Genomic DNA, 25,494 nt, shown 5'->3' on the forward strand with positions numbered 1-25,494 from the left:
TGGTATTTGATAACTTACTGAGTGAGTGTGATTGCCTGGTCACCAGCTGTTAGAGTGAATCCTGGCGGAGAACAGGCAAAGGGGAAAGTCATCACTAGATTAAATAAGAAAGAAGCAAATAAAACCATCAATAACTCGCTAACAAAATACTTACCTCCTCCCTGTCATCCTCAGGAATCCATTTCTTGTAGTTCTGCAATTCACTGTTTTCTCTAGCTGAAGAAATGGTGTAATTATATTAAAAAAAAAACCTGCTGAAAGGATATATCCATCAAATAAAATGTACATAGAATGTCTTCATATGTAATGTTTTTTTTTACCCAGGAATATGAAAGGTACCTTCTTCTAAAACAGCATGGTTGTAGATTAGTTCATGTATTCCTAAATACAGCTAAGTAAGCTGTCAACTTAAAGATTTGTCTAAGTTAGTAGCATTTCTCTTAAATACAGCCTGTTAATGTTAGCATAAATGAACGGAAGGAGATAAAGAATGCTGTGCGCAACTGTGACGCAAGCTACGTTCAGGTGAGACTACTAAAAGAATTAGTAGCCACAAACAGGAAGGGGGGAATTGATAGCATATTTCCATACATTCTGTATGGTATGTCTAAATATTTTGATGGTTTTAATATTTTGTACCAGCTGTGGAAACTGGTTTGCTGCTAGGTGACTGTAAAAGTGAGATTTGGTAAATAATTGAAGTTTGATTTCACCGGAGCTCTGATTCTTAAAGTCGCTTTCCTTCGCCGTTTTTTAAAATGATGGCTGCATCAGCCGGACCGATGGCACTGTCGAGGGGCTGCAGCTGAGCACCCCCGGTGCTGCTCCAAGCCTGGATGACTCATCTCTCCAAGGCAGCTGCACCCAGGAGCGCTCTGCCACCTGCTCTTCCAGACGCGGCGTTTCTCATTCAAACTGAGATGACGCGTCGTGTTGAGCCACGTGCAAGTAATTTCTATAGGATTGGCTTAACATGCAGTAGTGCCGTCTGCCTGCGCACGGTTGGCTTCCACCGCTGGTCAATGGGAGTCTCTGCTGACAAATAAAAATGGAATTGAATAGAAGGGAATTGAAAGTCAAAAGGGCCCTGTAATAATTTTAGAGTGCCTGAGGCACCACGCTGAAGCCCTGGCATTATAAATAAGGGTAATGCACTAGAGACTGAATTGCAGTCAAAGCAGCTGTAAGAACGTGGAGTGTGTGCTGAGCTTCTTTAAGGTGCGTGGAGTTAGATTATGATCTGTAGGCAGTGCAGGCAAATCAATATTTGCTCACCGATGTATGTCGTGACCTTAAAGCCTGTGATTAGAAAGGCCGAAGGGATGTGGGGAATGTGAGATGAAGGCTCCAGAGCCAGGAGTGTGAGAGCTGTATTGGAGCAGCCCGACCCTCTGGTTTTCTCAAAATGTTTCCAGGGGCTGAACAGTGGAAGGGGGCTGACTGTCGTCCCGGCTCACGGCGTCTCATCTCCTGGACCGTCTGTGTGATGATGTAGTCTGCTGACCTCTTGCTGCATTTCACAGTAATTACATCTACCTAAAATCCGGCGTTTAAAAAAACCCCAAACAAGCCCCTGTTTATGAATAAGGTTGGTGGGAGGATGGGAAGAATCCGAATGTCCTGGCTGAGCTCACTGTTCCTGACATAAACTGGAGTAAATCCAGTACTGTCACTGGGCCCGTGAGTGTTAACAGCAGCTCATGGCAAATTGCACGGGCTGCCCCAGAAGGGCTGGAGCTGAGTCGGAGGGTCAGGCAGGGGAAGCGTAAGGGTTGGCCTTGCTGCCTGCTGAAGCTGGGCAGATGCTGTGGGCCAGCCTTGGGACAGCTGGTAGCTTCTGCGATGCGAGCGATGTTCTGGGGGCTGATCTCTTGGACTGCAGCTACTGCGTCCCTGACTGGCAGCTGGCCAGGAGGGTTTTGTCCCAGGTGGAATTCCACCTCTCTGACGAGAACCTGGCCAAGGATGCTTTCCTCCTGAAACATGTCCAGAAGAACAAGATGGCCTTCGTCAGCATCAAACCGCTGACGTCCTTGAAGAAGGTAGGCAGCGCGTTGCGTTGGCCAGCCAGGGTGGGAAGTGGCCTCCACGTGGAGAATGCCTGGGTGTCTGGGTGTGCTCTGGCTGTCTGCGGTGAGGTGTACGGGGAGGTCCAGGCTCTGCTCAGGCCTCCTGTGTCCCAGCAAAGTGCTGGTGGTGCAGAGCTGGGTCCTGCTCTCTGCCTTCAACATGCTGCAGCAGTTCTCCACCCAGGGAGGGTGGCTGGGGAAGTTGTGAGCAGTCCTCAAACCCCAAGCCCAGGGCTGGGTTCGCCTCTTCTGCCCGTGGTTCCCCCAGGCTGCTTTGAGAGAGGAGAGCTCGTCCTCCAGCGCTGAGGCTCCTTTACGTTTGGGTTTGGGGCTTTCTCTTTTCTTTTGTTTTTCCTCCTCCTCTTGAGCAGAATAACCCTCTGTGGCCCCCGAGAGCTGTGGGCAGTGGCGGTGCAGCTGCTCAAGGGGACGGTTTTGGGGCAAGGACAATGCTTGGGGCGAGTCAGTGTGCGAGGCGAGACACTGACCAGCAGCGGCACTGGGAGCTGCGCCGTTCTGTTGCTGACGTCACTGCGCCTGCCCAGGGTCCAGCGCGGCTCCTGCTGCCCCAGCGGCACCACTGAGACTGCCTGAAGGAAGGGGCTCGCCCCCCCGCCCCCCCGCCCCCGCCGCCCCCCGCGGTGCTGGGAGACCGCCCCGACAGGGACCTCACCCTGCACCTTCTGAAAGCCAGACACGGAAAGGTGAGGCTGCTTCTCGAAGGTGCCGTTCGCTGCGTTGCTCCCAGGTCGTGGAGCTAGCATGGGAAACGGGCAATAAAGAGGGCTAAAGTTTCCAGGCACTTTCTGGCCGGTGCAGTGATTTGGGATTTTTTTGGGGATTGGTTGGTTTTTTTTCCTTCTGATTTCCGCGCCCCCCTCCCGCCCTCCCGAAATTTCCCGGTCTTGCAGCTGCCCAAGGTGCAGCCAGACAAGCGGAGGAGGGTCCCTGCCTGGTCCGCAGCTCCCTCCCTCGCCATTCTTGGGGTGATTTGGGGTTATTTTGCTGTGTCAGTGAGGCACAGCTGGGCTCTAGGGGTCTGAGTGCGCTGGGACCCGAGGAAGGGCATGATCGTCTTGAGGCTTTGAAGGGCTTTGCAGCGAGCCCTGTCCCCGCCGGTCGGGTTCAAGACGAAGGCCTTGCAGGTCTTGCTGTCATGTGTGCCTGTGTGTCCCCCCGGCCCCCAAGGTCTGTCGTTGTCGCAGGGGCTCTGTGCTGCTTTCTGCGTGGGGCCGTGTCCGTGAGTCCTGCAGGGACCTGTCTGTCCTGGCTTCCCCACCAAAGGGCTGCTTCCCCTGGGGAAGGGGACAGGGGAGTTGTTCCCGTTCCCGTTCCCGTCCCGCCCCCCCCCGCCATCGCCTGCCGCGCTGGTGGTGACTCAGGCCTGGGGGTGGCTGGGTTCCCCTCGGGGCTTGGTGGCTCGGATCTGGGGCTCGGCGGGGCTTTTGCACCTCTTGGGGGCTGTTTCCTAGTGCCCCCCGGGCTCCCTCCCGGTCCCACACAGGCACGGAGCGGTTCTGGAGAAAGAGCTTTTAATGGGAAAGACAAAAGAAAAGGTCCCACCACAGCTGCTCTAAACCCACCCTACCCCCCACCCGCCTCCCACCCACCCCCTCAACCCCCCCCCCAACCAATCCACCCCCCTCCCCTCCCACCCCCCACTCCCCCCGTCTCCATCTCACCCCTGTCTGATCCCCCTCCAACCCCCCACTCCCCCTATCTCCATCTCACCCCCGTCTGATCCCCCCTCACACCCCCATGTCGTCTGCCAGAGCCCTGCGCTTGCTGGGTGGCATTGGCAAGGAGCTCTGCGCCTGCCTCTTCCTCGGCTGCTCTGCCGTGGCAGACGGGGATGGTGGCAGGTCCATCCCCGCATCCTTCCGCGGCTCCTGGGGCTCCATCCCGACGATGTTAAATACGTCGAGGCTCAGCGTGGTGTCGCTGAGCTCGGGGATGCAGGAGTCGAGGGTGAGCAGCTCGTCCGGCAGCGACAAGGGGCTGAAGTCCCAGTCGGGGGTGGCTGCGCCGGTGCCCTCGGTGTCCCCAGGCACGGGGCTGCTGCTGGGACCATCCTGGCTGGGCCCCACCGTGTCCAGGGAGCACCCAAGGAGCCTGAGGGCCTCTTCAAGAAGCTCCTGGTCAGGCACTGCAAGGAGCTCTGCGATGTCCCCCAGGGCTTGTGTGTGAGGGGCAGCGCAGGGGCTGGGGGGGACGTCGCTGCCCGGTGAGATGTCGCTGCCCAGGGGTGCCCCCGCAGGGGTGGCCGTGCCGGAGGTGTCGATCTCTACCAGCTGCCCGTCGATGTACTGGTAGCCGGGGATGGATATCGGCATCACTGGGCAGGCTGGAGCCACCCCTGTCCCCTCTCCGCTGGTGCCCCCAGGGTGGCCAGGCCCGGGGCTGCTGCTAGGACAGCCCTGGCTGGCCCCCACCGCGTCCGTGGAGCACTCAAATAATCTGAGGGCCTCTTCAAGAAGCATGTCCTCGGACGCGGCAAGATCACCTGCAGTGTCCCCCAGGGCTTGACTCTGGTGGGCAGCGGATGGGCTGGGGGGGACATCGCTGCCCGGGGGGATGTCGCTGCCCGGGTGGATGTCACTCCCCGGGGGTGCCCCTGCAGGGGTGGCCGTGCCGGAGGTGTTGATCTCTGCCGACTGCCCCTCGATGTGCTGGTAGCTGGGGCTGCATGTCGGCAGCACTGGGCAGGCCGGGGCCACCCCTGTCCCCTGTCCACTGGTGTGAGCAGGGTTGCCAGGTATGGGGCTGCTGCTGGGACCATCCTGGCTGGCCCCCACCACGTCCCGGGAGTAGCCAAAGAGTCTGAGGGCCTCCTGCAGAAGCATCTCCTCAGTGACTTCGAGGTCGCCTGCAGTGTCCCCAAGGTCTTGGTTGTGGGGGGCAGCGGAGGGGCTGGGGGGGACGTTGCTGCCCGGGGGGATGTCACTGCCTGGGGGTGCCCCCGCAGGGGTGGCCGTGCCGGAGGTGTCGATCTTCAGCAACTGGCCCTGGATGTGCTGGTAGGTGGGGATGGAGATCGGCAGCGCCGTAGGGGCTGGGGCCACCACTCTTGCCTGGCGTTGGTAGGGGGCAAGGTACTGTGTCTGGCCCTGGGGTCCCCCCGGGGCTGCCCAGGCCAGGGTGGCCCCGCAGCCCCAGGGCCCCCAGAGGGCAGCCCCTGGCAGAGAAGCAGCGCCTTGGCCGAGCGTGGCGCTGGCCGGTGGAGGCAGGTTGGTGGCTGTCCACTGGATGTGGTAGAGCCGGGGGTCGAAGGGGCAGCCCCACGGAGCCATCTGCAGACCTGTGTGGGTGAGAGGGAGCCGTGCTGGGCCGGGGGGACTCTCTGGGGGCACCCACCAAGCCATGCCCCAGCTCTGCGCCAGGCGCGCGGGGAGCTGCTGTGCCGGTGGGACGCGGTTGCACGTCGGGGAGGGGACTCCCTTCTAGGAGGTGAAATGGGAGAGGTGGCCCCAGATATTTGGGAAGTTCTCCGCAGATTGGCTTGAGTGGGCACGCGTCACCCAGGCGAGGGCAAGGGTGCTCCCGCGGGCTTGCTGAACGCCCGTGCGAAAACTGCCGGGGGGACGGGTGTGACAGGGATGCCAAAGGTGCCAGAACAGACTGGGGTGCCATACCTGCTGGTGGTGCCTGGGGGGCCTGGAGGGGCCCCCATGGCAGGGGTGCCCAGGCTGCAGGGAAGGGCTGCTCCTGCCCGGGCAGATGGTACAGGTTGGCTGGGCCTAAGAGAGTGAGAGAGAGAGGAGCCGTGGCCGGCGGTGAGCTCTGCTCTTGCCCCCGCGAGCGTCCCTGGGCTGCGGGGCTTGGGACCGGTCCCTACCTCCAGGGTAGAAGGTTTCGGGGAGCACAAAAGTCTGAAAACGCTGGGACGCCGGGGGGCCCCAGGGCCCACGCGGTGGGAGCTGCCGTGGTGGCCGCGCCATGGTCCCTTCTGGCTGTTGGCTGCTAAGGACTCTTTGGCGTCTCCCAGGAAGGAATGCGGGGGCTCCCTGTGTTCCACCCCCACCCCCCCCCAAGAGCCTCCCCAGCTCCTCCTGGGGAGGGAGAGGGTTAAGGGAGGCTGGGGGGCCCCTGGGGCCTAGAGGCGGCTCTCAGGGGCCGTGGGTGCCAATACTCTTGGCTTTCAACAGTATTTTTCCGGTGGGGGAAAAAGAACCAGTTGATTCGGCCGAGCCGAGAGGGGACCAAGCCGAGGCCACAGCCTCCTTGTGGCAGGTGGCCAACGCATTTGTGACTATTGGCCGTGCTTCTGTTCGCTGCCTTGGCTGGAGTGACGCAGAAATAGGAGAAAGGGCTTTGAGGGCGCGAAGGAAGGTCCCGCCGTGTCACTCGGTGGCGTGCTTTCCCCCAGCCCTGGCTCAAGGAGTGCTGTCAGGGCTTTTAGTCACGCGGTCGTAAAAGCAGCAGCTCTGGATCCCCGTCGGAGGGGGCCGCGCTTGCCCTGGGTGCGTGACACCCAGGAGGAGACAGTACCCGCCGCCGCGTGCTCCCAGAAAAGGCCTGGGTTCTGCACAACGTCCGATGAGGAGAGGCTGGGGCTGTTTGTGCTCCACAGGGATGGGGTTAGTACATCCCGTCCTGGTACTTGGAGGATTTGGCGCTCCCAAGGACACCCTCGGTAGGAACGCAGGCCTCTCGCTCCCGCTGTGGGAACGGTGTGTGGCCTGGGGGAGTGGGGACAACCGCCGTGAACCGGAGGCCCAAGATCTCTCCCGGCCTGTATCCTGTTAATGAAAGAGATTGCTCTCTGTTGGCGAGGCACCTCTGGCTGCCAATTTGTAAGTCGTGGCAGGGACCGATGCCGGGGGCGTGAAGGCAACCGCGCTCGTGAAAACATAAAACTGGATTTCATTTCAGAGCGCAGCTGAGCAACCCCGCTCCTCGACACTCTGCCATCTGCACCGACCGCTGTGGCTGGGACTGGGCAGTGCTGCTCATCCCAAAGGCCACCAGCTCACACCTGTGTCCCTGCTGCTTTGCCAGGAGCTTCTGCGCTGCGAGCGATGTTTTGGGGGCTGATGTCCTGGACTGCGAGAAGTGCGTCCCCGACCCGCAGCTGGCCAGGAGGATTGTGTCCCAGGTGGAATTCCCCCTCTCTGACGAGAACCTGGCCAAGGATGCTTTCCTCCTGAAACACATCCCGAAGAACAAGATGGGCTTCGTCAGCATCAAACTGCTGCCGTCCTTCAAGAAGGTAGGCAGCGCGTTGCGTTGGCCAGCCGGGGTGGGAAGTGGCCTTCACGTGGAGGATGCCTGGGTGTTGTGAGAGACTGCAAGAGTTACCGTCTCAAACGCTGTGGTGGGGCAAGTTCTGCTTGAAGACAAAGCCTGCACAGCAAGGAACCAAGGGGAAAAGCCCATCAGCTCAGACCTCAGCAACGGGAGGGGGAGGGCGTGCTGGAGGCTGCCCAGCTCCCTGTTCTGATCAGCTGTTCTGGTACAAAGATAAACAATGGCCATGTCTGCAGGCAAGGAGAAGTTACTCCCCAAATGACCCCCAAGCCCAAAGGCTCACAAGCTGCTCATTAACCTGAGGAGTTTGGGTGCCCGCCCGAAGGAGGGGCAAGGATGATAAAAGGACACAAACTGAAGCCCCGGGCGTGCGAGAACACCGGGACTGGACCCCTAGGCTGACTGGACACCTTGGCTGACTGAACCAACGCTGGAGCAGGACTGGTGAAATCTTTCTCTTTTCCTTTCTCTCTCTCTGTCTTCTTCTCTCTTTCCTTTTCCACAATCCCTAGACCTCATCCGTTTCAAGATATAAACGGTTGACCAAGTCTGAGACTAAGAGTGGATCCAGCCGCCCCTGGGCCCTTCTCTGAGGAGGAGTCTAGAAAGCCAGGGGGTCTGCTCGGAACCTCGTGACTCAGCGGGAGGGATCTCCTTAGGACACCGAAAAGCCGGTCGAAGAAACTCTCTGAGACTCGTTTTGGAGTTTTAGAAAGCAGGCATTCTTTATTGCAGCGCTGGATGCACGGGGGATAGTTCCACCTCGCGTGCATGCCACAGCTTCAGCGCTAACAGGTTAGTTAGAATAACGAATTGCATATGAATCAGATTAGTATACACGTACGTAAAAATGATTGTAACTGATTATCTCAGTACTGCCTACACCTGATCACGCACAAGGAAGGATCCATTTGAGTCGAAGGGCTGCTTTTGCGACCACCGACCCATTTGAAGTTCTTGCTGGCTGTCCTTGAAGTCTTGATTCTTGTCCTTTGCTCTTGAAGCTTAACGCAGCTTCAATCACATGTGGCCACTTTCAACACTGTTCTCATCGAGCGTACAGGAACATCTAGTCCTAAGAGCAAAGAACTGCAAAACTTCTGAGTAACTACCTCTACTAGTTAATGGCTTGGCTATACTTTTGTCTTCAATCATAGCCTTAGGATAAGAAATCTAACAATTCTTTACCAAATCTCACTGTTACAGTCACCTAGCAGCCAACCAGTTTCCACGGCTGGTCCAAAACACTAAAACCATCAAAATATTTAGACATGCCGTACAGAATGTATGGGAATATGCTATCACTGCTTCCCTGAATTGATGTCTGTGGTTACAGCGTTTAGAGAAGTAGTCTTATGCCAATTCCTGTGGTGAGAAACCCTGCCCCCTGCTTCCACGCCTCCCCAGTTCCGTTCGCTTCTGTCCTAACTACAATCTTTAACCGGTCGTTTGGTGTCGTTTCACCCGAATTTAGCGCGAGGGAATTTCGCCTTAAACACGACTCCCTGGTCTGTCCAGTCTGGGTGGTGAGCGGTGGTGGCTGGGTGTGCTCTGGCTGTCTGCGGTGAGGTGGACGGGGAGGTCCAGGCTCTGCTCAGGCTGTCTGTGTCCCTGCAAAGCAAAGCACTCGCTGGTGGTGCAGAGCTGGGCCCTGCTCTCTGCCTTCCATGGGCTGCGGCAGTCCTCCAACCAGGGAGGGTGAACAGCTGGGGAAGCGGTGAACAGTTGGTTGCCTCAAAGCCAGCCCAGGGCTGGCTTCAGCTCTTCTGGCCACGGTTTCCCCAGGCTGCTTTGGGAGAGGAGAGCTCGTCCTCCGGCGCTGAGGCTCCTTGATGTTTGGGTTTGGGGCTTTTCCTTTTCTGTTCTCTCCTTTTTCCTCCTCCTCTCGAGCAGAAGAAGGGCTCTCGGTGGTCCCCGAGAGCTGCGGGCGGTGGTGTTGCAGTGGCTCCAGGGCCAGTTTTGGGGCAAGGCCAGTGCTTGGGGCGAGTCGGCGTGCGGGGCGAGACGCTGAGCAGCAGCGGCACCGGGAGCTGCGCCGTGCTGACGCCGACGGGACTGCGCCTGCCCGGGGTCCGGAGCGGCTCCCGCTGCCCCAGCGGCACCCCTGGGACTGCCCGAAGGAAGGGGCTCAGCCCCCCCAACCCCCCGGTGCTGGGGGACCTCACCCTGCAGGTGAGGCTGCTTCTCGAAGGTGCCGTGGGTTGCCTTGCTCCTGGGTTGTGGAGCTGGGATGGGAAATGGGCAATAAGGAGAGGTGAGCTTTCCAGGCACTTGCTGGCTGGTGCTGAGATTTGAGAGATTCATTTTTTCCCCCCTTCCCGGTCTTGCGGCTGCCCAAGGTGCAGCCAGAGAAGGGGAGGAGGGCCCCTGGCTGGCCCGCAGCTCCCTCCCTCGCCATTCTTGGGGTGATTGGGGGTTATTTTGCTGTGTCGGTGAGGCAGAGCTGGGCTGCGGGGCTGAGCGCGGTGGGACCCGAGGAAGGGCGTGATCGTCTTGAGGCTTTGAAGGGCTTTGCAGCGAGCCCTGTCCCCGCCGGTCGGGTTCAAGACGAACGCCTTGCAGCCCTTGTTGTCGTGCGTGTCCGTGTGCCCCCCGGCCCCCAAGGTCTGTCCTTGTCCCAGGGGCTGCGTGCTGCTTTCTGCGTGGGGCCGTGTCCGTGAGTCCTGCAGGGACCTGTCTGTCCTGGCTTCCCCACCAAAGGGCTGCTTCCCCTGGGGAAGGGGACAGGGGAGTTGTTCCCGTTCCCGTCCCGCCCCCCCCCCCGCCATCGCCTGCCGCGCTGGTGGTGACTCAGGCCTGGGGGTGGCTGGGTTCCCCTCGGGGCTTGGTGGCTCGGATCTGGGGCTCGGCGGGGCTTTTGCACCTCTTGGGGGCTGTTTCCCGGTGCCCCCCGGGCTCCCTCCCCGTCCCACACAGGCACGGAGCGGTTCTGGAGAAAGAGCTTTTAATGGGAAAGACAAAAGAAAAGGTCCCACCACAGCTGCTCTAAACCCACCCTACCCCCCACCCGCCTCCCACCCACCCCCTCAACCCCCCCCAACCAATCCACCCCCCTCCCCTCCCACCCCCCACTCCCCCCGTCTCCATCTCACCCCTGACTGATCCCCCTCCAACCCCCCACTCCCCCTATCTCCATCTCACCCCCGTCTGATCCCCCCTCACACCCCCATGTCGTCTGCCAGAGCCCTGCGCTTGCTGGGTGGCATTGGCAAGGAGCTCTGCGCCTGCCTCTTCCTCGGCTGCTCTGCCGTGGCAGACGGGGATGGTGGCAGGTCCATCCCCGCATCCTTCCGCGGCTCCTGGGGCTCCATCCCGACGATGTTAAATACGTCGAGGCTCAGCGTGGTGTCGCTGAGCTCGGGGATGCAGGAGTCGAGGGTGAGCAGCTCGTCCGGCAGCGACAAGGGGCTGAAGTCCCAGTCGGGGGTGACTTCACCGGTGCCCTCGGTGTCCCCAGGCACGGGGCTGCTGCTGGGACCATCCTGGCTGGGCCCCACCGTGTCCAGGGAGCACCCAAGGAGCCTGAGGGCCTCTTCAAGAAGCTCCTGGTCAGGCACTGCAAGGAGCTCTGCGATGTCCCCCAGGGCTTGTGTGTGAGGGGCAGCGCAGGGGCTGGGGGGGACGTCGCTGCCCGGTGAGATGTCGCTGCCCAGGGGTGCCCCCGCAGGGGTGGCCGTGCCGGAGGTGTCGATCTCTACCAGCTGCCCGTCGATGTACTGGTAGCCGGGGATGGATATCGGCATCACTGGGCAGGCTGGAGCCACCCCTGTCCCCTCTCCGCTGGTGCCCCCAGGGTGGCCAGGCACGGGGCTGCTGCTAGGACAGCCCTGGCTGGCCCCCACCGCGTCCGTGGAGCACTCAAATAATCTGAGGGCCTCTTCAAGAAGCATGTCCTCGGACGCGGCAAGATCACCTGCAGTGTCCCCCAGGGCTTGACTCTGGTGGGCAGCGGATGGGCTGGGGGGGACATCGCTGCCCGGGGGGATGTCGCTGCCCGGGTGGATGTCACTCCCCGGGGGTGCCCCTGCAGGGGTGGCCGTGCCGGAGGTGTTGATCTCTGCCGACTGCCCCTCGATGTGCTGGTAGCTGGGGCTGCATGTCGGCAGCACTGGGCAGGCCGGGGCCACCCCTGTCCCCTGTCCACTGGTGTGAGCAGGGTTGCCAGGTATGGGGCTGCTGCTGGGACCATCCTGGCTGGCCCCCACCACGTCCCGGGAGTAGCCAAAGAGTCTGAGGGCCTCCTGCAGAAGCATCTCCTCAGTGACTTCGAGGTCGCCTGCAGTGTCCCCAAGGTCTTGGTTGTGGGGGGCAGCGGAGGGGCTGGGGGGGACGTTGCTGCCCGGGGGGATGTCACTGCCTGGGGGTGCCCCCGCAGGGGTGGCCGTGCCGGAGGTGTCGATCTTCAGCAACTGGCCCTGGATGTGCTGGTAGGTGGGGATGGAGATCGGCAGCGCCGTAGGGGCTGGGGCCACCACTCTTGCCTGGCGTTGGTAGGGGGCAAGGTACTGTGTCTGGCCCTGGGGTCCCCCCGGGGCTGCCCAGGCCAGGGTGGCCCCGCAGCCCCAGGGCCCCCAGAGGGCAGCCCCTGGCAGAGAAGCAGCGCCTTGGCCGAGCGTGGCGCTGGCCGGTGGAGGCAGGTTGGTGGCTGTCCACTGGATGTGGTAGAGCCGGGGGTCGAAGGGGCAGCCCCACGGAGCCATCTGCAGACCTGTGTGGGTGAGAGGGAGCCGTGCTGGGCCGGGGGGACTCTCTGGGGGCACCCACCAAGCCATGCCCCAGCTCTGCGCCAGGCGCGCGGGGAGCTGCTGTGCCGGTGGGACGCGGTTGCACGTCGGGGAGGGGACTCCCTTCTAGGAGGTGAAATGGGAGAGGTGGCCCCAGATATTTGGGAAGTTCTCCGCAGATTGGCTTGAGTGGGCACGCGTCACCCAGGCGAGGGCAAGGGTGCTCCCGCGGGCTTGCTGAACGCCCGTGCGAAAACTGCCGGGGGGACGGGTGTGACAGGGATGCCAAAGGTGCCAGAACAGACTGGGGTGCCATACCTGCTGGTGGTGCCTGGGGGGCCTGGAGGGGCCCCCATGGCAGGGGTGCCCAGGCTGCAGGGAAGGGCTGCTCCTGCCCGGGCAGATGGTACAGGTTGGCTGGGCCTAAGAGAGTGAGAGAGAGAGGAGCCGTGGCCGGCGGTGAGCTCTGCTCTTGCCCCCACGAGCGTCCCTGGGCTGCGGGGCTTGGGACCGGTCCCTACCTCCAGGGTAGAAGGTTTCGGGGAGCACAAAAGTCTGAAAACGCTGGGACGCCGGGGGGCCCCAGGGCCCACGCGGTGGGAGCTGCCGTGGTGGCCGCGCCATGGTCCCTTCTGGCTGTTGGCTGCTAAGGACTCTTTGGCGTCTCCCAGGAAGGAATGCGGGGGCTCCCTGTGTTCCGCCCCCCCCCCCCCCCAAGAGCCTCCCCAGCTCCTCCTGGGGAGGGAGAGGGTTAAGGGAGGCTGGGGGGCCCCTGGGGCCTAGAGGCGGCTCTCAGGGGCCGTGGGTGCCAATACTCTTGGCTTTCAACAGTATTTTTCCGGTGGGGGAAAAAGAACCAGTTGATTCGGCCGAGCCGAGAGGGGACCAAGCCGAGGCCACAGCCTCCTTGTGGCAGGTGGCCAACGCATTTGTGACTATTGGCCGTGCTTCTGTTCGCTGCCTTGGCTGGAGTGACGCAGAAATAGGAGAAAGGGCTTTGAGGGCGCGAAGGAAGGTCCCGCGGTGTCACTCGGTGGCGTGCTTTCCCCCAGCCCTGGCTCAAGGAGTGCTGTCAGGGCTTTTAGTCACGCGGTCGTAAAAGCAGCAGCTCTGGATCCCCGTCGGAGGGGGCCGCGCTTGCCCTGGGTGCGTGACACCCAGGAGGAGACAGTACCCGCCGCCGCGTGCTCCCAGAAAAGGCCTGGGTTCTGCACAACGTCCGATGAGGAGAGGCTGGGGCTGTTTGTGCTCCACAGGGATGGGGTTAGTACATCCCGTCCTGGTACTTGGAGGATTTGGCGCTCCCAAGGACACCCTCGGTAGGAACGCAGGCCTCTCGCTCCCGCTGTGGGAACGGTGTGTGGCCTGGGGGAGTGGGGACAACCGCCGTGAACCGGAGGCCCAAGATCTCTCCCGGCCTGTATCCTGTTAATGAAAGAGATTGCTCTCTGTTGGCGAGGCACCTCTGGCTGCCAATTTGTAAGTCGTGGCAGGGACCGATGCCGGGGGCGTGAAGGCAACCGCGCTCGTGAAAACATAAAACTGGATTTCATTTCAGAGCGCAGCTGAGCAACCCCGCTCCTCGACACTGCTTTGCCAATCTTCCCGGGGGAAAAATCTCCTTCCTGAGCCCAGCCCTGGTGCCCCGAGCAGGGTCCGGGGAGCTCCTGCGGGGGAGCGCGTTTGGGGTCAGCAGCCAGGGACCTTTTCCAGCCTGTTTGGTGCAAAGGCATGGGTGGGCATGGGGCATCAGTCCCGGGAGAGCCGTGGCTGACTCCTCTTTCCCGGGAAGGGCAGGTCGCTCTCGCCGTGTCTCTGTCCTGCGCCCACCAGGGTTTCTTTGTCCTGCCAGCTGCTGCCCAGCAAGGAGGGTTCGGCTGAGCTCAGCAGGGATGTCCCGGGACCCGCCGAAGGAGAGCTCCTGCTTGGTCAGCATCCTGACCGCTAGCCCCGCTCTCGGGACGGCACGGCACGTCCCACGCGTGAAGCGGTGCCTGGGCTTGCCCTGGGAGCGGCACGACTCGGGAGTGTTCTCCGGCTGCTGCGGCTCCCGTCCGTGCGATGGACGGAGGCGGCGGTTTCCCTGGCGGCTCTCCGCTGGTCTCGGCCCGCGGGCCGCGACCCCTCGGGCTCCGTTTGGGCAGCCCTGCCCCGCACGCTGGGGATGGAAAGCGGCGCGATCCTGCTGCAGCTGCAGCTGCCGCGGGGACAAAGCCACGGGGGAGCGAGCGAGCGAGCAGCCTCATGGTGCTTGGTCGCCGGCTGGGCTGAAACCACCACAGTCCTTGTTTGCTGACATCATCGCAACTGGGGAGAGAAAGGGCTGAGCTCCCAGGGCCACTGCCAGCAGACTGTCATTAGGCACCAGAGTCAACGTTGACTCGAGAGGCCTGGGCAGAGCCCAGACCCCCCTGAAAGCAGCTGCAAGACCTGCCACGAGGTACAGGCCAACTCCTCTGATGCTTCGGGCTCACGCTGGAACCCCAAGCGCTCCAAGCCCCAAAATGCAGCTGCCTCTGCAGCGCAGCAGCAGCAGCAGCCAGTGCCGAGCAGCGTGGGGAGCTGGAGCAGAGGGCGGGGCGCCCGGGCCGGGCTCGGCTCCCTTCGGCTCATCTCGTTTCTGTTCGGCTCCCTTCGGCTGGGCTCGACTCCCCTCGGCTCGGTTCGGCTCCTCTCTTCGTCTGGGCTCGGCTCCTCTCGGCTGGGCTCGGCTCCTCTCGGTTGCGCTCGGCTGCCCTCGGCTCCGCTCCGGCCGCAGCCCCGGCCCGGCCCCGCCTGAGGCAAGGGCGGGCGGCGGGCGCGGCGGGGCCGGTGGCCGTGGCGGGGGCTCCTCCCCGTCCGTGGAGCGGTGGGCTGCCCGGCGGTCGCCAGCGCCGGGGCTGCCCGGGGGCCTCGCAGGCCGGCAGCGGGGCTGAGGCGGCGGCGGTGGCGGCGGCGGTGGCGGCATCTCCCCTCGCGGCAGGCCGGGGCGCCGGGTCCCGGCCTTCCCCCCGCAGGCCCGGCCAGCCCCGGCCCCTCCCTGCCGCCCCCGGGGCTGCGGGGGCAGCAGGGGACTGCCTGCCGCTGGTGGCTGTCCGGCGGAGGCCGGCGGGCACCGCGGAGACGTGCGGCTGTGTGTGGAGAGAAAGGAGTTTCTGCCGGCTGTCCCCGCAGGGAAGGGACCCGCAGCCGCCGGGGGTCTCCCTCCCTCCATCCCTCCCTCCCAGCCTGGCGTGGGTGGCGGGCTGCGACACAGTCCTGCCCGGGCGTTCTTGGCAGCCCCCGGGGCAAGAGGCCCTGGAGGGAGCTTCAGGGAGGTCGGCAGTGGCGTTTCCAGAGCAGTCGCGTCCCGTTGGCTCTCCTGCTTCCTTCCCTCGGCTGGGAGAACGGAGGACGTCCTCGACAGCAGGTACCTGTCGGTTGCCTGAAACCAGGAGGTTCCTAGGTTCCTAGGAGACCCTCAATTCGGACGGGACTGGGGGGCTGCTCTTTTCCTGCCCTCTTTCACTGACCGTGAAAGCGGTCGCTTCCGAGGGGCTACTGCGCTTGCACGGGAGTGTAATGGGAGTAATGGGAGCTGTAAAAAGCGCTCCTGTTCCAGTGCCGTGCGTGGATTTCGTGCTTCAGTGGGAAAAGAGGCTGGTTTTACTGACGGTGTTTTGAAATTTTGTTTAAAGCGTTCAGCTGAGAAGCTCTCGAGCTTCTGTAGTGGTTTAACCCCAGCCAGCAGCTAAGCCCCGCACGGCCGCTCGCTCGCTGCCCCGCAGTGGGAGGAGGGAGAGGATCGGAAGGGTGAATCATCTCGCGGGTTGGGATAAATACCGTTTAATAAGTAAAAGCTGTGCACACGAGCAAAGCAAAGTCAGGAATTCAGTCACTGCTTCCCATTGTCTGGCAGGTGTTTAGTTTGCAGGAAAGCAGGGTTCCATCACGCCTAACAGTTACTTGGGCATGTCCCCCCTTCCTTCTTCTTCCCCCAGTTATATTGCTGAGCGTGACATCCTGTGGTCTGGAATATCCTTTGGGTCAGTTGGGGTCATCTGTCCCAGCCTTGTGCCCCCCCAGCTTCTTGTGCACCCCTAGCTGACTCCCTGGTGGGGTGGGGTGAGGAGCAGAAAAGGCCTTGATGCTGGGTAAGCACTGCTTTCAGCACAAATCCAAAACGTAGCCCCGTGCAAGCTACTGTGGGGAAAACTAACTCTCTGCCAGTCAAAACCAGCACAGCCGTGGAGCTCTGTATGCAAAGTATGTCCTTCTTTCTTGGGCTGTCTGCTGGTAGCAATGTGCCTTTTGCTGGCCTGGCAATCTGGCGCTCAAGTGTGGATGTGGAAAGAGTCTTTGGAAACTCTCAGTGGCAGCAGTTGTTTGTTGTGCTCTTGGGATTTTTTCTTTCACAAGGTTCCCCTTGCGCTGCCACTCCTCTTTGTGATGTGTTTGTGACAAACCTGTCCTCTTGTTTGGAAAGAAGAGCGTGCCTCTGCTGCAGGTAGAGGGGCTGAGCAGGCCTTTTAGGATAACTGCTGCTCTCAGTTTCTAGAAGGCACTGTAGTGGCAAGCCTGAGAAAGGAGAGTGAAGGGAGAGTGTTTTAGTGTGTGGTACTGCTGGCATGCAAGGCAGAGAAAGGAAAGCGGCCTTTGGGTGTGCAGGGGACAATGAATAGGAGGGTTGTGGGAGGTAACAGTTGTGTGGTAAGGCTGCAATGGGAAGTTTGAGTTAGCAGCCAGCAAAGTAACTAAAGCACAGGGTGCTGAGCAGCCTGGTCAGCTGGGGAGGATGTAAATCAAGTGAGGAGGATGGTCCTTTAGAAGTGAAAAAGAGACTTTCCCTGAGGGTGTTGCCCTGGAGGAATCTGCTTGTGTCTGCTAGTCAGGCAGACAGAGATGATGGGCAAGTGCTTCTGTGAGTGGGCAAAACCTTGACCAGCTCAGTCGAGGAGCTCTGGAGCTTTTAGTTTGAGAGGGGACTGGGAATTGCTGGAGGCTGCGATCTGTAATAATTCCAGAAGTTTGAGCTGCTCTGAAAAAGGAGCTGGAGCTGCTTAGGTTTAAGGGTTGTATTTTTAAGCAGGTGCCTCTAGATTGGGTCCTGCTGAAGGAGTGTTCTGTAGGGCTCAAACTTGGTCTGAAACTTTATGAGTTGTTGCTGTCTCAGCCTCTGATAAAAAATGAATAATGACAGTATTCATAAGTATTAATAAAAAAGCCATGGCTCAGCATAATCTGGCTCCCTGTGTACGTTGTTGCAAGGGTGTGATCATCATCAGACAGCAGTTCAAGGTTGATGCCCTCAGAGGCTTTTGGAAAGTGTTCTGAACTGTTGAGGTTAATTCTCTTTTCAGGTGGTGGCACCCATGCAGAAACTAGGACTTGATCAAGCTAGGAATCATTGGCCTTGCAGGCCAAGCTCTGCAAGAGCTTGGATGTCCCGCACTCATTTCCATGAGTGCAAAATCATCGTAGCGTTTCCCACATGCCTCGTGACCTGCCCCAGATTGAAGATTTTTGGGGTTTGATTTTTTTTTTATATGTTTTTTTCTCCTCAGGTAGTAGGAAGTCAGGTTTCCAAAAGTTTTGGGGGTTGGGGTTTTCGGTTTGTTTTTTTCCCCCTACCTTCTGTGCATTATGTGCTCAAGCAGAAAGTAGATTCGAATGAGGAGCTTCCTTTTGAGGACTAAAGGATGCCTCAGTGCCTTGTTGCCATTGTAGCTGTGAGTGTAGGCGTAGTAGCAGACATCTCTTTTCTTATTTTTAATATCATTATTATTATTTTTAGGTTTTGACTTAAACCAACTCTTGTCGGCCTAATTAAGCTTTTTTTATTGTCTGACCCCAGATCTCACAGGGACAAACACAGCAGCAGTATCTAAGCAAGGGATCAGGCTGCATGTGCTCAGAGGGGTGGTGGGATTTGATTAAGCAGCCTTAATGTTGTGGATGTCCGCAACTCTTGCATCTCACGTTACGGCCCTGTTTGCCATGCCCCTCTCACCTCTGGTTTCTTGCACCAGGTGCGGTCCACAGTGAGCGACTTTGCTGTTTTCCTCACCATCGTCATCATGGTGCTCCTTGACTTTGTGGACCCATCGCCGAAGCTCCAGGTCCCCCATGCGTTCAAGGTAACGGGATGTTTTGGCACGTGGGGGTGCCACAAGGTGATGCCGGGGCAGGGCAGGGCTGAGTCTGGAGGAGATGCTGGTGGTGTGACCATCTCCTCTTCCACCTCCAAGTGCCTTGCTTCCTCCTGGAAACGAGAAGATGGCCCCAAAACTAGATACCTACAGGGGAAGTATCTAGAGCTGCTTGCAAAGAGGAGACTGGCACTGCTGAAGCCCCCGGGAGAGGGGGACATGAAGCCAGGGCTGGGAGGTGCTCTGACACAAGGAGGGAGGGGAAAATGAAAGCCAGTGGAGTGCCTGGGCTGGGAGACGATGCTGATGCGTGGGCTTTGTTGCAGCCTACCAGAGACGACCGCGGGTGGTTCATCAACCCCATAGGTCCCAACCCTTAGTGGGCGGTATTGGCTGCGCTCATCCCAGCTCTGCTCTGCACCATCTTGATATTTATGGACCAGCAGATCAGTGCCGTTATTGTGAACAGGAAGGAGCACAAGCTGAAGGTAAGGGCCTGCGAGAGATGACTCCAGCCCCTTCTGGGCTGCAGGTCTGGGGAGAAGCTCTTATTCCCGATGCTTTCTGAAGGCATTGGTTTGGGACAGGGTCCGGCTGCGTGGCAGGATGCTCTCCTGGATTAACGATGATGCAGGGAGCAAGTGACAGGGCAGTTCAGATGAGCAGCCTTTTGGAGGAGCAAATTAATCTTGGAGCAATATAGAAGCGTGTTTTTGTTTTAAAATGGCAGCAGCAGCAGGTGCGGGGAATGAATTGTTTTGATGCGCTGCCAGGGATAACTCAGAGTCACACCTTCCTCGCAAGTGGTAGAATTTTCTTTATGAGTGGAAAAAAGGTTTTGGTGGTTTTGGGTTGTGGCTTGTTGTTTTTTGAAGTATTTATCGCACGAGCTCTGCATATCCATTGTGTCTGAACTCCTGCCAGATTTTCATGCCAGGTGCTTGTGCAAAGCCTGCATACACGCTTACTTGTTTCCATTTCTTGTTTTGAATTCTGAAGAAGTTGACTTGTGCTCGAGCAGGGTTTGAGTCTGACTTGCGACGTTATCCTTGCTCTTGTGCTATGGGATGCTCTGTTTCTTGTTTTCCTGCCTGCAGAAAGGATGCGGGTACCACCTGGACCTTTTTGTGGTGGCCGCGATGCTCGGGGTGTGCTCCGTGATGGGGCTGCTCTGGTTCGTGGCTGCGACCGTCCTGTCCATCACCCACGTGAATAGCCTCAAAGTAGAGTCTGACTGCTCAGCTCCAGGAGAACAACCCAAGTTTCTGGGGATACGAGAGCAGAGAGTCACTGGCTTGCTGATCTTTGTGCTCATGGGCTGCTCCGTCTTCTTCACTTCTGTGTTAAAGGTGAGAGGAAAATGCAAACCACCCAACAACCGCGAGCTTGTTGGAGGTTACAGCAAAACAGTCCCCTCTCTGCAGGCCTGAGTAGTTAGTTGTGGAGCGGAGGAGGAGGAGGTGATCCCAACCCTTGGGGCTTGACCCACGGTGGGAACCAGCCTCAGTTAGGCTTTGCAGCCCTTCAGGCCCCCGTTTGGTGTGCTCGAGGCGAGCGAGCAACGCAACTGCTTGAATTTTTGGGTGTCTTTCAGGCCCGCCCATGTTTATGGGTTACAGTTGAGCATATTCAGACCAGCACATCTGCTGTCTTTCAAACAGGCAGCCCTTTACTGGCTGCAATTTGCTCCCCAAATGCCCGGGAGCAGCCGTTCCCAGGAGGTAAACACATTGAGGTCATCCCCGTGGGCTTCCTTGCACGTTCCTCCCACAAAGTAATCTCGTCTCTAGGCTAAAAGGAGGCCTGTGGCCTTTGCCTGTTGCCCCAAGAATAGGCAGAAGTGTTTCTTCTACCGCCAGAGAATGCGGCATAGGGTAGCACGGGTGAAATCGCCTGTTTTCCTCCAACCTTTCTGGAAAATAGGATTATTCTGAGGAGAGGTAACTCCCAAGTTCAGCCTAAAGCAGAGCCTTAGCTCACTCGTGCGCACAAAATCTTTAATGGTTAAAATCTGACCCATCTCTAAGCCTGAATGGAAGCTGGAAAGCTTCAAGCAATTTTAGGCAGTGCCTGTGGAAGAGGGTGGTAATACTGAAAATGCAATACAGAAAAAGAAACGATTGCATTCTTACTTTTTTTTTTTCTTTCCCCCCCCAGTTTATACCAATGCCTGTGCTTTATGGCGTCTTTCTCTACATGGGTGTGTCGTCATTCAGAGGAATTCAGGTACGGACTGTTTTACAGCATGCAGCATGCTGTCTCCCTGGTATTTTGTCTCGGTAGCAGCAGGGAAAAAAGCAGTGGCATGGGAAAAACTTCTCGCAGAGCAAGCAATGAAACTCTTTTGTGTAAGAAAAAGATTGGTGGAGGCACAGGAGTTATATAGGGCTGGGAGGACCAGGCAAGTTCAGCGCTCTCTGTTGCAGGGTTTAGGGCAGGTCAGTGTTTGGTTACGTGAAAGCGGGGGAATTCAGTGCAAAGGGAAGGCAGTTTCTACCACTGGTGGAAATCCTCGCGGGGGGATTCAGTGGGCCGAGAATTGCTAATAATGGAATGGCATGGAATAGTTGCCGTTTGGTGGGCAGCTCTCAGGGGCAAGCCGGTTGCTAGATGGAGCGAAGGGAAAATGGGTGCTGCTCCCAGGAGGAATGCGGTGGGATCCAGGATTTCTGACGGCAAGCGAGATGCTGCAAAGTGCCTCCACATCTCGAGAGGGCCAGAAACTTGCCGCAGTCCCAAGGTGGCAACCTTTCCCTTTTATTTTGCAGTTCTTTGATCGCTTGAAGCTGTTTTGGATGCCGGCGAAACACCAGCCGGATTTCATCTACCTGCGGCACGTGCCCTTGCGAAAGGTGCATTTCTTCACGGCGATCCAGCTGACCTGCCTTGTCCTGCTCTGGACCATCAAGGTGTCCCGTGCCGCCATCATCTTTCCCATGATGGTAAGAGCTGCCGCCGCTCGGCAGCGGGGTGTTTGCAGCGTTGGAGTGAGAGGTGGCATCATCTCTGAGCTCACCGCATTTTCCCTCTTATTTGTGAAGGTTTTGGCTCTCGTCTTTGTCCGGAAAGCGATGGATTTCTGCTTCTCAAAGCGGGAGCTCAGCTTTCTGGATGACCTTATGCCAGAAAGGAAGAAGAAGTTGGACGATGCTGATGTGCGGAAAACAGACTCCACAATCAGTAGGTATGTTCATTCAGCGCTGGGCAGCACGGGGGGTAGTCCCACCAAGGTCATGCGCACCTGATTTGGCAGTTCACTTTAAATTTATACAGTCAAGTGTTACATATACATAGAGTTTCGCAGTATGCTTATACATAGGCATTATCTATCCCCGCGTCTTATTAAAATTAGCTCTAGGAAGTCATTTCCATAGTCTCCTCTCAATTGCGCTTGTGCAGTGCCTCCTTATGGTGGTTGTCTGGTGGTCGTGAAGATGAAGGCTATATGTCTTCTTCACGCTGAACCCTTAACCTTCTGTCCCTGCGCAGACTCAGTTGTCTCTTGGCATTTGTCCAAATCCTAAGGCCAGTCTTGGCTGGTTCTTGGAGTTGACTGCCGCTTCTTATCAAGGACTATCTCCTGTCCCAGTCAGCCTCAACAATGCAAACGTTAAACATCACTTCTCATCCCCTTGGGCCGTATCTACCTCTATTGAAACTTCTTTAACTTCATTATAAGCTAGATAATTATTAAACAATTCCCATCTACATTCATAAATCTACTATATCTACTAAGGTTCCTTTGGTTCCCCGTCTCAATGCCAGAAATGAAGCCGGAGAAGAAGAAGAGGTAAGGCTTGCTGGGTCCTCAGGGCTGGACATCTCCGTCGGGCTGTGAGATTGCCTGTTTCTCTTACAGCTTGTCTGGAAACGTTGGGGGAAGATCAGCATCCAATCGAAATAGATCCCAATAGCCTGGATCCCACGTTGTAACCTTTGTTTCCTCAAGTAGCAGTGAGCTGAACAGTTGAATACAGGTGTAATTTTTAAAACGAGTCGTTTTTCACAAAGGTCATTATCATTATGATGATTATTATTAAATGCTGCTGCTGCTGCTGCTGTTGCTGCTGCTGCTGGCAAGATTTGCTCATAATCGAGTTTTGAACACACAATCCCCCTGCCCCGAAATCTTTGGAGTGAACGGTTTCTCCCCTGCTGCACTAATACCTATAGCTGCCAAGGGGCAGAAGCAGAGGGCAGACTGCTAAGTTTGTGCTGGGCATTCAGCTTATCTCCACTTTGACCAAAGACAGAGAACGTGATTTGTCCCTTTTTTACATCAGGAGTCCAGGAGGGTGATGGAAGCTGCTGCTGCTGCAAGTTCAGTTCAGCTGCACGTGGGGAAGACCAGTGACGTGGATATCCCAAAGCAAAGCAGTGACAGGTAAAGCCCCACCAAGCTCCAGGACCCCCGGCAAGATTTAGCTTGAAGGTGTTTGGCAGAGTTTTCTCCACTTGCCTCTTTGTGGGGGATCCCGTGGAAACCAGCAGGCAGCTTGGTGGGAAAATCAAATTCAGGGGCAGGGCTGCAGAAGGTGATTGCAGGGCTCTGACCGCAAGCAGAGTGGCTGCAGCACTCGCTTTTGACCCCAAACCTTGCCTCATCAGTGCCTTTACGGTAGCTGGAGATCCTCATACTTACACATGAGGAGTTGCAGGCGTGATCTGTACCAGCAGTGGCTTAGGAACCCGGACCGGGGCTAAGCCCCAGCAAGAGCCTTTGCACAGAGCTGTTGCTCTGCAGCTCCCGGGCTTGCCTCCCAAAACTCCTCATCCAGCAAAACCTCCCACGCTTATGCGGAGCTTTGATTCTCGGGGCTCCACTGTTCCTCTTGCTGATGCTAATGCTCTTGGTGGCATCAGTTCCCATAATCACGGATTGCTGTGTAAAATATTTATTGCAGGACTGATCCTTCTGAGATTGTTATCCTGGATGAAATGTCACAAATGACCGTATGGAAGGCTCTCACTTTGAAGACAGAAACCCTTTGAATCCAGGGAGGAAAAAGGTAAAGGATTGCACGTGAACGTGACCGTGCTACTCTGCAAGCGACGGCGCACGCCTACGCTTTTCCCACGCTTTGGCCGGCAAGGCTGAGCAAACGGCCTGTCCCTGGGAACAGGCATTGTGGACCGTGGCATGTAAACCAGCTCCTCTCTGCTGGGGTGGTCCCCCAAACAGGGCTGAATCAGCAGCAGGTGGCAGGTCTTCCACTGATGATGCTCTCCCTCTTTTTCTCTCCCCTTCGCCTTTCCCCACTCCCGCTTTTCACGTTTAGGAATCTTGACTTTGAAGGAGAGGAGTGAGAGCGTGACTCGGGGATGTGCCAACGCAGACAGAGGGAGAAAGCGCTTTGTTTCAGTTGGAGGATTCCCATTAAAGCCATGCAGATGTTTTCAGTTATCCTTGGTGTGCTTCAGGCATTCAGTATCTCTAGACCAGCAAGCTGAGGTGAAGGTCACAGTCAAGGGGAGTTTGGTGGTGTTAAGTCTGTGTGCGTACGTGCGTGTGGGGGTGTGGGTTTGTAGTGGTAGAGGGACTGCTACTGCTTTATCATTCAGTGCTCTTCTTTTAATACCTAATTCCTCCTCTTTTTTTTTCCCCTCTTTTTTCCAAATGTAAACTGGGAATGTCCAAAATAATTTTCTGTTATAGTTGATGCATTCTCCACTTTCTTCTTGATCATGACCGGGTTTTTGGTCTGGTTTGGGGTCCTGGCTTTAATTCACTCTTATGTCTCTTACTGGTACGAGAGGGATGCCCTCTGCAGCAGGGCAGCATAGAGAGCGTCCGAGCAGTTGGCCTAAGGTGAAAGAAAACATTTGCTCCCTGTGCTCCAGTTTTACCTCTCTTGGTTGGTTTGGTTTTGGGTTTGTTTTTTTTTGCTTTGGCTCTGCCATCAGCCTGGGAGCTGCAAAATGCAGAACTGCCACCTTCTTGTCCCTTGGCTGTAAACTGCATCTAAGGGAGCACTTCAGGTATTTGATTTTGAATACACTGTATGGTCACAGGAGTGGCCAGATGAGACCTGGGGCTCTGTGTCCCTGGGCTGCTCCCTCTGTTGTTCCTCCACTTTCCTTCTGTATTGGATCTGGCGGAGTTGGAGTTCCTTTACCCCACAGCAGCCCTCGTAGTGCTGTGCTCTGTACTGGTAGCTAGAAAGCTGTTGATAACACAGCAGTGTTTTGGCCATGGCTGAGCGGTGCTGGCACAGCATCAAGGCTGTCTCTCTAACATTCCCCCGTCTCCAGTAGGCTGGGGGTGGGCAAGATCTTGGGAGGCGACGTAGCCAGGAAGAAGAGGCATCTAGGTAGCAAGTAAATCTTAGGTCCCTTCAGATGCTGGGGACCCTGCGTTCATGCAGCATTGGGCAGACCCCAGATGGATTTTCCCTTGGCACGCTTTACGGTGGAGAAGCGGAGAAGTTCCTCCTTTTGGTCATTCACGGTATTATGCAACTTTTCTTAGAAGAAAACACCTCTGTGCGTAAAGGATGTTCACACGCGGACTTCTCGCTGCACTTTAGGTAACGGCAGGGCCGCGCAGGTGGCGTAATCGCTGGTACCAAGCAGGAGCTGCCTGGAGGCTCCTCTGTTACAGTCAACCAGCTCCGTTTATCCTGCGGCCAAGGGACATGTGTAGGGACGCAGCCTGAAGGCCACGCTGCACGTACAGCGCAGCACAGACCTGCACCCGCTCAGGGTAACTGTTAGGTGGATCCCTAACTCCTGGAGGTACAGTGATCTCCCAGTCAGGATCTCTGCACCAGGCTGTGAAACTGCACGGTAACTCGGGAACCGGAGAAGGTCCAGATCTGGAGGGGATGGTTAACCACAGGGCCTCACGTTGAACCTCCTCTAAGCTCGTCCTGTGCTTACAGGGTTCTCGAGCTTCTCGGGCATCTCCCAGACTGGCCGGTTACTGCCAGCTCCCTCGTTCCTACGTTCCCCTCCCTGCCTGCCTGCCCCACTTTGGCCCCTGCAGCAGCACTCAGCTGAGCACCCTCCGTTGCTCCTGGGGAAAGAGCGTCCTCCTTGCTCTCCGTGGCGTTCCCCCAGCACATGGTGCTGTAGCAAGGACAAGGCAGTCAGATACAGACACAGCCTGTTGAACAGAGCGTCCTGCACGCAGTGCTTCCGATAGAGCAGCTCAGGAGCAAGGAGGTGAGCTGGGTGTGCTGCCTCTCACAAAGAGCATTCTACATCGGCGACCTTCCCCGTTGGACCCTCTGCAGCCTCTCTTTTTCCCGGTGTTGTAGGTGTTAGGTTGTGTGGTTAAAGGTTCATCTCCACAAACGCAGAGGAGGACAAAGGAGCAATGGCAGGCAGGGGAACCCCAGTGACCTA

General features: G+C 57.8%; 1 protein-coding gene across 1 annotated transcript in view; it reads left to right on the top strand.

Annotated features, from left to right (window-relative positions):
• LOC126036843 (electroneutral sodium bicarbonate exchanger 1-like) overlaps positions 1–23,594 on the top strand; it is a 720,476-nt gene extending 696,882 nt beyond the window's left edge. The window contains exons 25-26 of the mRNA XM_049797060.1: positions 23,052–23,156; positions 23,427–23,594. Coding sequence (XP_049653017.1) covers positions 23,052–23,139 — 88 coding nt within the window. The 3' untranslated portion in view covers positions 23,140–23,156; positions 23,427–23,594. The remainder of the gene's footprint in view (positions 1–23,051; positions 23,157–23,426) is intronic.
• The last annotated feature ends 1,900 nt before the right edge of the window (positions 23,595–25,494 follow it).

The sequence above is a fragment of the Accipiter gentilis genome, unplaced genomic scaffold, assembly GCF_929443795.1.
Source record: "Accipiter gentilis unplaced genomic scaffold, bAccGen1.1, whole genome shotgun sequence".
Taxonomy (NCBI): domain Eukaryota; kingdom Metazoa; phylum Chordata; class Aves; order Accipitriformes; family Accipitridae; genus Astur; species Astur gentilis.